The 12,606-nt window shown below is 42.9% G+C and overlaps 1 protein-coding gene across 1 annotated transcript in view; it reads right to left on the reverse strand.

Annotated features, from left to right (window-relative positions):
* The window catches only part of CDK19 (cyclin dependent kinase 19), a 213,568-nt gene that overhangs the window by 99,030 nt on the left and 101,932 nt on the right, over positions 1 to 12,606 (reverse strand). The window contains exon 3 of the mRNA XM_065400782.1: positions 436 to 546. Within this exon, the coding sequence (XP_065256854.1) occupies positions 436 to 546 (111 nt within the window). The remainder of the gene's footprint in view (positions 1 to 435; positions 547 to 12,606) is intronic.

The raw sequence follows: 12,606 nt of genomic DNA on the forward strand, positions 1-12,606 counted from the left end.
CTCATAGCAACATAACAAATTCAGACGTTAATAAACTTTGAAATTAGTGTATAAAACAACTGGATTTTGGTTTTCCGCACTAGATATTGATGAGGGAGGCCAGGAAACTAATCTCTCTCTCACTTAATTTTTGTAACAAAAGTAGCCAAAAGAAAGCATGGAAAGCTTCTTCACACTTCTATTTTAGGGTGACAATTCGGGAACCCCATAAACTATTCCCTTCAAATATGGTAGGCATATTCAATTTTGCCTTCAAATCTAATCTCCATTTTTGAGGCTGATATGGCATTTTTCATGGATATTAGAGGGAAGGCCAAAATTGGGATTATAATAGATCCTCAGTTACAACCGTAACTATATTACATACAGACACATCTCAGTGTCACATATGAATGCTGTATAAATATTTCAAAAATACAGGAAAATTGCACTTACCCACAAATCATGTTCGGCATAATCAAACAGCAGCCAAACCTTTCTATCACTGTGAGAAAGGAAAACCTTCTGTAATGCAATCACATTGGGGTGCTTCAATTCTCGTAAAAGCTGTAAGTAAAGACACAAAAAGGTCAGTATTTCTACAGCTACAAAAAACACCATTTACATGATTCCAGTTTGCAATGCAAAGTATCTAATGACAAAGGCAACTGTGTTACCAGAACTGGAAACATGGATAACTAGGGTAGGTCATAGTCATGCAAGGTACTTGCAACAAAGTAAGTATGGTCCCATAGACAATATACCCAAAGCAATTCAGCACATTATTGCTATTAACTTCAGAAAGGGCTAGATTGTGCCCGGCTAGGACACGGATGCAGAGTGAGGTGCCGTAAGAACAGCATAAAGAGCCGTCCCACTGAAGGGTCAAACAGAATTGGAGTTTAGGGGTGACTACATTTCTATTTCTATTGGGAGAAACACACACACCCTGGCTAGCCTCATAAATGTGTACAGCAGTGAACAACCTGTATATGTTAAGCATCTCAGGAAGGCAGACTGCACAGTGCCTCCTGGTGTTCCCCCTAGGGTGACCAGATGTCCCAATAAAATTGGGACTGTCCCAATATTTAACCCTTTGTCCCGCATCCTGATCAATGTACGATCGGGACGCCATTTGTCCTGATATTCAGGTAAGGAGGCGAGCGGGAGGGAGGCGCCGACTCCGACTCCAGGGTTGGAGCACCCACGGGGAAAAATTGCAGGCAAGCTCCCCCTCCTCGCCTCCTTCTCCCTCCCTCCCCCCAGCATGCCCGGTCCCTGCTCCTCCCCCCCGCCAGCGCTTCCCGCTGCCTAACCTCTGTTTGGCGGCACGTAGCGCTTTCCAGGAGGGAGGGGGGAGGAGCGGGGACGCGGCGCGCTCAGGGGAGGAGGTGGAGAAGAGGCAGGGCAGGGGTGGGGACTTGGGGGAAGAGGGTGGAATGGGGGCGGAGCGAGGGCGGATGTTTGGGCGGGAAGAGGCGGGGGGTGGGCGAGCACCCACCTGGCAGAGGGGAAGTCAGCACCGTAGGGGTGAGTGGCAGGCGGGGGGAGGGGTGAAGAGGTGAGTGGAAGGTGAAGAGGCAAGTGAGCGAGCGGCGGACAGATGGGGTGAGGAGGCGAGCGGTGGGTGGGTGGACTGAGGAGGGATGCAGCAAGCCAGCAAGGGGCCGGGCGATGAGGAAGAGCACAGTGGGGGGGGGGGGGGGGGAGCCGAGCGGGAAGGGGGCAGGACATGGGGCAGACTGGGGGCGGAGCCTGGGAGGAGTGGGGGTGGACTATGGGCGGGGCTGACGGCACCCCAATGTGTCCTGATATTTTAGTGTTGTCATCTGGTCACCCTAGTTCCCCCTGGGGTGGTGTGACTGTGCTTAAATGGCACAATTGAGCCTGAAGGATGTATATCATGCTGTGTGTTTAAGGCAGCAGTTTTTCACCACTGGCACATGGCTGTTATTAGTAAACATTTCTATTATTACACACACACACACAAAAACCCTATGTTAAAAGGACATTAAGGTTGCAAAGTCAAACACTCAAAAGTTAAGAAACATCAGATACACAGGCAATCTTAATTCTATGTGGAGCAGCACTAGCAGGACATGAAACACACACTTTGCCACTGCATTTCACAGATATTTGCTGACAGCAGGGGAAAGGTGAAACTCAGGAATCTCGGGTTCCATTCCAGCCTCTGGACAAGAGTGTGCTCTAGGGGGCACAGAGTCTTCTACCCGTTCCCCACAAGCTTGACCCCTTCTGATACATCCACTCCAAACTGTCCACGTCCCCATCTTGACTCTCTCTCACTACTGGCGCCTTGCCCCAGTCGCCTCGCTTAACCAGTCCCATCCCCCACTCCTCAGGCTTCCCATCCCAGTCCCAGGGCTCAGACAGCCCTAGTTTCCCCCTCTGGACTCACTGTCGCAGTCTTCCTCCTAGTCCCCATTCCCGGTCTGTGTTCCTTGCTCAGAGAATCCCAGGTCCCCCCACTCACACCCAACTCTGTCCCCCGTCTCCTTGCCCAACCAGTTCCATTCCCCTACTCCTTGCTCCTCATCCCATCCGTCTGTGTCCTCCGCATCCCAAATCCAGTTGCCTTCCTCCTTTCCCCCTCACAAACTCAGAGTCCCAGTCTCCTGGAATAGGATTCTTGCCCAATCAGTCCCCTCACCACCACCACCTGGCTCCTTGTCCAGTCAGTCTCAGTTCTCCCCTCAGATCCTTGTCCAGTCTCCGTTCCTCCCCATCCTCATATCCTGGCTCTTCGTCAGATCCCATGTCTCTTCCCCTCACCTCCTTTCCCCCACCTGACTGGTTCCCAGACTGTCTCCTTGCCCAACTAATTCCACTCTCCCTCCCACCCCTAGTTTCCCTCTCCCACTAAGGCTCCTTGTCCCAATCTCCTTCTCTCCACCCTTGGATCTGGCTCTTGTCTCCTGTGTATTTGAATCCAGCTGCTTCCTCCTCTATGCTGCCTGGGCCCAGCTGGGGCATCAGTGACTGCACAGGAGAGATGATCTCACTGCTATCAGTTTCTGTTCCCGGCCCCAGCCTGGCCCACAGCAGCAATTGCATAGAAAGTCCTGCTCAGAACCCTGTAGCCCCTGGCTGAAGCAGGTTCAGTGCGGATGGAATCTTGTAAGTTTTTTACTTTAAAGCTCTAGCAAGTCTCTACTGAACACATGCAAACTGGGATTTTTCCAAGACTTATAACTTGGCCAAAGTTGGGCAGATCTTCACAGGGATGGCAAAAGTCACAATCCTGAGAATAAGGCCAATCCATGTCAAATTTCAAGTCTCTGCTCCAAAGCATGGCTATGCTTGAAGTTTTCAAAGACAACATCACCAGAATTTTTAATTTGGGCAAAACAACGTACTTTTCCCTAGTTTCATTCTTGGAAAAGACTGAACTCTTTTGATGGAAATTTCCTCCCCCTCCTCACCTCCCAAAAAAAAAAAAAAAAAAAAAAATCAATCTGAGGCAGAGACCCAGCATGGAAAATTTCACCCAAACTGTTAAAGAATGGCAAAGTTATAAGCAACTGAAAACACATTCTTATAATGAAAAACAACGAGGAGTCCTTATGGCACCTTAGAGATTAACAAGTTTATTTGGGCATAAGCTTTCGTGGGATATAACCCACTTCATCAGATCCATGAAGTGGAAAACACAGGTATAAATATACAGCACATGAAAAGATGGGAGTTGCCTTACCAAGTGGGGGAGGTCAGTGCTAACGAGGCCAATTCAATTAGGGTGGATTTGGCTCATTCCCAACAGTTGACAAGAAGGGGTGAATATCAACAGAGGGAAAATTATTTTTTGTAGTGCTAACGAGGCCATTTCAATCAAAGTGGATGTGGCCCATTCCCAGTAGTTGACAAGAAGGTGTGAGTATCAACAGAGGGAAAATTATTTTTTGTAGAGACCCAGACACTCCCAGTCTTTATTCAGACCTAATTTGATGGTGTCAAGTTTGCAAATTAATTCCAGTTCTACAGTTTGTCGTTGAAGTCTGTTTTTGAAGGTTTTTTTTGTTGAAGAACGGTGACTTTTAAGTCTGTTATTGAGTGTCCAGGGAGACTGAAGTGCTCTCCTACTGGTGTTTGAATGTTACTATTCTTGATGTCTGATTTGTGTCCATTTATTCTTTTGCGTAGACACTGTCCGGTTTGGCCATTGTACATGGCAGAGGGGCATTGCTGGCATATATCACATTGGTAGATGTGCAGGTGAATGAGCCCTTGATGGTGTGGCTGCTGTGGTTAGGTCCTATGATGGTGTCCCTTGAATAGATATGCGGACAGAGTTGGCAACGGGGTTTGTTGCAGGGGTTGGTTCCTGGGTTAGTGTTTCTGTTGTGTGGTGTGTAGTTGCTGGTGAGTATTTGCTTCAGGTTGGGGGGGGGGTCCTATCTGTAAGCGAGGACTGGCCTGTCTCCCAAGGTCTGTGAGAGTGAGGGATCGTCCTTCAGGATAGGTTTTAGATCCTTGATGATGCGCTGGAGAGGTTTTAGTTGGGGGCTGTAGGTGATGGCTAGTGGCGTTCTGTTACTTTCTTTGTTGGGCCTGTCCTGTAGTGGGTGACTCCTGGGTACCCTTCTGGCTCTGTCAATCTGTTTCTTCACTTCCCCAGGTGGGGACTGTAGTTTTAAGAATGCCTGATAGAGATCCTGTAGGTGTTTGTCTCTGTCTGAGGGTTTGGAGCAAATGCGGTTGTATCTTAGGGCTTGGCTGTAGACAATGGATCGTGTGATTTGGTCTGGATGAAAGCTGGAGGCATGTAGGTAAGTATAGCGGTCAGTAGATTTCCAGTATAGGCGTTTATGTGACCATCGCTTATTTGTACAGTAGTGTCCAGGAAGTGGATCTCTTGTAATGGTAAGTGTTCTTAAAATGGTAAGTGTTGGGCAACCTGAATAATTATAACCAGTGCAACCAGCCCAACCTATAATGATAGCACCCAAAGGCGGCAATTGGGATTTGAGCTCCATTTTGTTGGGTGCTATACAAACACAGATAAGATACAAGCCCTGTCACAGAATGTTTACAAGCTAAACTATACAAAACAGGGTAGGGGACAGGGTTGCAGCGTACAAACAAATGAATCTGGTGAAGAATTGGAACAGCTTTGTTAGTTACGTGGTTTGTGGTTTCCTTTAAATTAGAAGTAAAGGGAGAGTAAAGAATGGCAGGAATGGGGAAGTTAATAAGAGTAAGCAAGTAGAAAAAGGTCTGCAGAGTGTAAGCCTTTAAGGGCAAGTAGTGTCTTATCCATGTTTGTAGTGGGACCTTTGGGTGCTACCATAATATAAATATTTAATAATACATAATAAGAAAGAGAGATAGTCACTGTATTAATATTGCTTCATCAGGCTTTTACAACTTATGGTCAAATGTCCATCCACACCTAAATGATAAAAGCCTACAGGCAGGGCATCAGTACACTGACATTACCTACCTTCTATTCTACTTGTTCCAAATCCCTGTTTTGTGATTGAGAGGGAAGTCCCTACTCAGCATGGGTAACAGTCAGGGTCCGAGTTATGCTTAAGATGACCCATAACTAAATTGTCTGTTTGAGGATCCACAACTGAATGGTAAGCTGAGGGCATGGGTTGTATACCTACGGTTTAATTCTGGTAAATAAGTTCAGCCCTTCAAAAAGACTGGGAACCAGTGCTTCAAGTACCACTATGGGTAAGGTATCAGTTCTCAAATGAACTGTGTAAGCTAATTTGAGAAGGGGATTGGTCATTTCTATTTATCGGTAAGTCAACATGACCTTCATGGGCACTGCTGCTCCTGGAGTTCATTCCAGTTCCCGTTTCTCTCCTCTTATGGAAGGAGTGAAAACTGAGTCTCTTGGGAACAGAAGCCCTCATGATTGATCCTGTCCCCAAAGTCTCTGACAGCTACTGCTTGGTCATTCCTCACCAAGACAAGCATCAATGTCAGTAAAAAAATATTTTTCATGCTATTTAATCGTTAAAAAAATAATCCCAAATACTAATCCAGTTTGTAATTGCATTTCAAAGAGAGCAGAAGAGGAGGAACCAGATGGCTAAGAAGATTGATAGAATGCTACAGCATGTTTTCCTATAAGCCACTGCTGCATTTCCAGTCTAGGTCTGTAGTGATCACAGTCATTACTAGTCTCAGCAGAGAGTCTGAATAGATGAATACTGAGGCACACTTTCAGGGCAGAGTGGGGGAAGACTTTCTGATATACTTTTCAACTCTTTTTTTATAGTGAAGACTTTATCTTAACAGAGACATTGTCTTGTGGACCACCTTGAGCGCTCTTATTTAGCCTAAGCCCCTGCAGGATTTACAACCTTCTTGAGTTGTTAGCAGTCTAGGGGCCATGATACACAGCTGAGCAGTTTTGAATCCATCTGAAAAAGAGCAGTGCTAATCGGGTCACTAAAACACAAATTCTATGCCGTAGATCTGATGTCAATTTGCCATTATACAAAGATACAGCTGAGAAATAGGAAAGAATACACAACACATGATTTACATTAACTAAAGAGTACAATATTTAAAATGTGTGTGCATTCTGGAATTCTAAAAACAAATATTTTACTGCCATTAAAACTAAAGAAATCTTATATCAGTGGGCACATATCAGCACAACTTGACTAGTAAGTGAAACGTGCAAAAACAATGGAGTACATAACTCAAGAAGTTAGAGGAGAGAGATTCTTTCACACTACAGAAGCAATGATAATTTTTTTTAGGCAAAAGACACAGATACACACCAACTGATATTCTAAACATTTTAATTAATATTTTAAATATTTTTTCATTTATATTATAGCATTTAAAACAAGAAGGCATGAAAAGCCCCCTTGTCCAAAGCTTCAAGACTAAACCTGAGAAGAACTAGACTATGATTAACCTAACCACTTACAAGGATTTCATAAAACTCAGAAAAATTACTGCTTTGGTTTTGTGTAAAGTATGTTGGTTTTATGTAAAGTATGTTTTTAATTTACTGCATATAACTGATACACCTGATCCTAAAATTGAAGGAGTACTGCATTTAAATGGAATATCAAGAATTCTCCCTGAAAAAAAGTAGCTGTGTTTTTCAGTTACTACATAAGCCTCTGGGTAAATCTGTGTAGTCACAATCACAGAAGCCAAGAAGGTCCCACCAAATTACCTAAATTTGTTTGTGCATGTTAAAAAAGTACACACTGTATGCATGCTTTTTTAAATGATCATGTTCTGAAAGCCAAATTAAATATATTAACATTCCAAAAGAATGTTGAGAGTCTGCCAAGTGAAATTACCTAGGAAGATTTCTAAGTAATTAAATTGTAAATGCACAAACTAAATGTAAGATCCTTACAGTAGAATCTCAGAGTCATGAACGCCTCGGGAATGGAGGTTGTTCATAACTCTGAAATGTTGGTAACTCTGAACAAAACATTATGATTGTTCTTTCAAAAGTTCACAACTGAACATTGAGTTAATACAGCTTTGAAACTTTACTATGCAGAAGAAAAACACTGCTTTTCCCTTTCTTTTCTTTTTCAGTAGTTTACGTTTAACACAGTTTGTTGGCATCCTTTCATCTGTGAGAGATGGTGGGAATTGCAGCCTATGATGTAAATGGTTTGCAATGTCTCATGTAACTGAATAGTCCAATATGAGATTTGCATGATCTTTGGCAGTTATTGCAATTGCATGTACCTTGGTTGGGAGCTGCTTCCTTCCTACGGGCTCTTTTCTCTTCAAGCTGTAGTAGCCAGCTTCTGTCATGGACTTTGATACGCTGTTGGAGAAGATAGCATCACTTGTTACGATCACTTGCCAAGGTTTCCCATTGGTCAGGATCAATTCCAAATTCCTTCATATCTCACTTGCATATGTCTTTATAGCAAAGCTTGGGTCATCCTGTTGTTCTTGTTCCCTCTGATAGTTCCCCATATAGCGTGTCCTTGGGTATGCGTCCATCTTCCAACCTACTCAGATGGCTCAGCCAGCGCAGTCGTCTTTGCTTGAGCAGGGCTGTCACACTTGGTAAATTTGCCCTTCGAAGAATTTCTGTGTTGGTGTCTTTATCTTGCCATTTGGTGTTGAGTATGAGGCATAAACAACGTAGGTGGAAACTGTTTAACCTTTTCTCCTGATGAGCATAAGTTGTCCATGTTTCCCCACCATACCTGACAGTGCTGAGGACGCAAGCATTTTGGTACACTAGCATTTTGGTCTTGATCAGTGGTGGGCAACCTGCGGCCCATCAGGGTAATCTGATTACGGGCTGCGAGACATTTTGCTGACATTGACCGTCCGCAGGCATGGCCCCCCGCAGCTCCCAGTAGCCGTGGTTCACCATTCCCAGCCAATGGGAGCTGCGGAAAGCAGCGGCCAGAACGACAGGTTGAAGAGTTTTCCATCTGATCTTGTGTGGAGATACACTCCATCTTTCATGTCCTTAAATGCACAGTTCAAGAGTATTAAAGAGAAGATTCCAAAGAGTGTAGGGGCAAGAACACATCCTTGCTTCACTCCACTTTTCATCTCAAAGCTTTCCGAAGTGGACCGGTCAAACTGGACAGTTGTTCTCATGTCATTGTGGAATGAACATATAAGACTTAACAGGGTTAGTGGGCATCCTGTCTTTTCTAGTATTGCAAATAGACCTGCTCTGCTGACTGTGTCGAATGCTTTGGTTAGGTCCAAAAAGGCGATGTACAATGGTCAGTTTTGCTCTCTCCACTTTTCTTGGAGTTGATGCAGAGAAAATATCATGTCTGTAGTTGATCTTCCAGCCCTGAATCCGCACTGTAATTCAAGGTAGACACAATTCGCCAGCTGTTGTAGGTGCACTAAGATGAATTTTGCGAAAGCTTTTCCTGCTATACCTAGTAGCAAGACACCCCTGTAGTTGTTGCAGTCGTCCTTTTCGCCTTTATTTTTATACAAAGTGATGATGTTTGCGTCATGCATCTCTTGTGGTACCTCACCCTCTTTCCTGCACTTAAGTAGCAACCAATGAAGATATGAGGCTGGAGCACCCATGGGAAAAAAATGGTGGGTGCTCCCCCCATCAGAGCCTTCCCCTCCCTCCCTGCGCCTCCTGCCTGCCGCAGATCAGCTGTTTCACGGCATCAGGAGGTGCTGGGAGGGGTGGGGGTGGAGCGAGGGCACAGCGCACTCGAGGGAGGGGGCAGAACTGGGCAGGAAGAGGTGGGGTGGGAAGAGGCGTGGCGGGAAGAAGCAGGGCAGGGGTGGGAAGGAGTGGAGTGGGGGCGGGGCTTGGGCGGAGCACCTCTGGCAGATTAGAAACTCGGCGCATATGGTAATAGGCTGTCTTGAGGATTTCCGCTAGGGTACCATCTTTTCCAGGAGCCCTGCCACTTGATAGGAAATTAATGGCTTTTCTTAGCTCTTCTACAGTGGGCTCCACATCTAGCTCTGGCATGACCTGTAGAGTTGGTATTTGATCCAGTGATTCGCTGGTGATGTTTCTTTCTTCTACGTATAGCTCTGAATAGTATTCAACACAACAAGACAACTATTTGCTTTTATCTGTAATGATTTCACCACTGAGCGATTTGAAGGGGGCAACCTTGTTGACAGTGGGACTGAGAACTTTCTTCAGGCCATCATACATGACTTTGAGGTTTCCTGTGTCTGAGGCTGTCTGTATCTCTTCACAGAGCTTGATCCAGTAACGATTTGCACAGCGTCTGCTTGCTTGCCTGATCCTGTACTTCCAGTTCCAAATTAGGTGTGTGGTTGACTGAATGCAACACTAGTGTTTGTAACTCTGAAGTTCTACTGTATTTACACTTGCTAGCTGGATAAATGTATATGATTAAATTAGCAGCTTTGTCTCAAGCGGCTACAGTAGTCTTTGAATACAGAACACTGTAACTGCTGTTCTTTAAAAATATATCAGATAGATATTAGTTTATGTCATACAACATTCTTTTAAGATCAAGGTGATAAAAGCTATTGTCCAGAGACTAGCAAAGTTACACATACTGTAATACAAATTATCATTCTGTCTAAGCAGAAATTTTTTTCTTCATTAGGGCTCTGCACTGGCACAGGAGTCTGCCCACATGAATCCAAGTGCAGGATCAGGATCTAAAGTTGCAGTATGTTCAAAATTCAATATTGAATATTTATAAATTTGATTCTCGGAGATAAATCCATCCTCTGATAATTCAAATCAGACACCAAAATTCTCCAAATATTTTTTTAAATTAGATTACTGGCTGAGGCTGCTTGGAGCAGGGCCCATCAAGCTCTCTCAGTTCTATAACACACCAGGTGTATATCAGGTATTTGGATATTTTTATGTTCATGACATTCAATTATTGTAAAATATTATATGATCTGTGCTCTAACATGAACAAAGATGCTCGTTAAAGAGTAGATTACATTATTTTAGTAATATCTTTATCTGCCCCTTTTAAGTTAATGGTTTTTTAGACTTCTAAATGGAATGAAGTCAGCTATCATTTATAGCCACATTTGAAAGTGCTGTTGCAACACCAGCAGCCCACATAACATGTATAAACATGAGATCTTTTTCCATAAATATTTAAACAACAATTATAGTGAATGATACAATCAAAACAGTAAAAGTTATTTTGCTGCCTAACAACAAACCGCATACTGTGCAACATTTGGTCCTTAAAAAGGGATTATAAATATATCAAAATTGCAGCATAAAGAAGTGGCACTTGTCAAAATAAATTACCCAGAACGGAAGAATTTTTTTTGGTTAGGGTTGCTGTCACCAACATCATGATTTCAGATAAGATTTAATGGAAGTCATAAGCAGGAAGTGGACATTTCCCCCTTAGAGTTCATAATAAGCTATTCTGAAGGGACAGATCAATTACCTGTCATTCATGAGAGGCACTCTCTGACTCATTGCTTCTCACTCACAGCAATTAAAAACAAAAGTTTACTTCATAGTTATAGCCAAGAGATACTACTGTAGATCTGCTGAAGTTATACCAAACTTTAAGTTGGTACTTGCCACAGTAGTTAAATACAAGTAGGTATCGACAGCTTTAATTTTATAGATGTTTCCAATGCTTCACTATGTAGTATTGAAGACTGTTGCGAGTAAGTTTCCATTCTAAATTCAAACCAGTACAGGAAAGATTGTTAAAACTTCTTCCAGGTGGTCATGCTATTTAATGTGCCCAGAACCTGAGTTTAGGATACACTACTCTACTAGGGAAACAGTTTAAAAAAAAAAAAAGTATATATTCACAATGATGTTGATGTACACTAAAGAAGTCTAGAACGAGATTTATATCATGGTATACCTCGACTATATTTCAGATATTCTAATTATATCCTGTTTAGATCCCTGATGATTCTAATTATATTTGCTGGTATTCCATAATTTTCCAAAGACTATCTCTATAAATGCTGTCAAATGCCTTCCTGAAAGCTATAAAATTAATCACAAGTGCTGCTTGCCACTCCACACTTGGTTGTATACATCTCAGAACTACAATTGGTCTTCACGTTATCTCAGGGGTCTAAAACCTGCTTGTTACTCTCTAAGTTGAAAGTCTATTTGTTTCTTGATACGTTCCAGGATGACATTACTCTCAGTGCCTGGGAACATGTATAATGTGATTCCCCTCCGGTTATTACAGTTGGCAAGCTCGCCCTTCTTTGGCAATATTACTAAAAGGCCTCTCTTCTACCAGGTTGGGTTCTTTTCTTCATAGTATATTCTATCCAAAAACATAAGGAAAGCCTGGAGCATTGTTCCGACACTTGCTTTAAGTATCTCTCCAGTAATATTGCCCTCTCCAGCTGCAATCTCATTTTTGAGAGTTTACTGATGGCTTTAACTTATTCTCCCAAATCAATATCAAGTTCTAGTAGTAGCTCTTCATCATGTATTCCTAGTAGTTCGTTTGGATCAGAGATGGTGACAACATCAGCCAGTGGTTTTCAGTGACAACTGGAATAAGGCAAGGATGTACTATGTCCATTATGTCCCCACTATTGTTTGTACTGGTAATTGACTATGTCATGAGGAAAGTAACTGCAGAAGGCAACCGAGGAATTTTATGGACAAATGATAAAACACAATTGGATGACCTCATTTTTGCTACTGACATTGTCCTGATTAGTTCAACACATCAGATGGAAGAAAATACATCTTTTGGCAGATACAGATGTTGATTTGTTCATCAAGAAGGGAAGGCAAAACATACAACTATCAATGTCCCAAAACTAATCAGAGTGGATGAAGAAACACTAGAAGAAGTCAGTGATTTTACTTACCTAGAGGTAAGATGTGCAATGATGGTGATACCACGCAGGATGTGAAGCAACAAATATCAAAAGCAGTAAACAATTTTTATAAACTTGAAAAGATTTGCAAAAGTAGCATGATTGGCACTAACAAAACCTCACATTTTTAACTCCAGTATCATGTCTGTCCTTTACGGAGCAGAATCATGGAAATCTACAACAGAAATTAATAAGATCAACTCATTCCAAAGTAAAAGCCTGCAGAAGATCTTCGGAGTCCATTGGAAAAAAAGTTTTTTGCACCATCAGAAATTGTAAGTAGAGCAAACCAATCTAAATGACCAAATATGATAGGATGACAACTAAGGA

This window comes from Emys orbicularis, chromosome 3 (assembly GCF_028017835.1).
Source record: "Emys orbicularis isolate rEmyOrb1 chromosome 3, rEmyOrb1.hap1, whole genome shotgun sequence".
Taxonomy (NCBI): Eukaryota; Metazoa; Chordata; order Testudines; family Emydidae; genus Emys; species Emys orbicularis.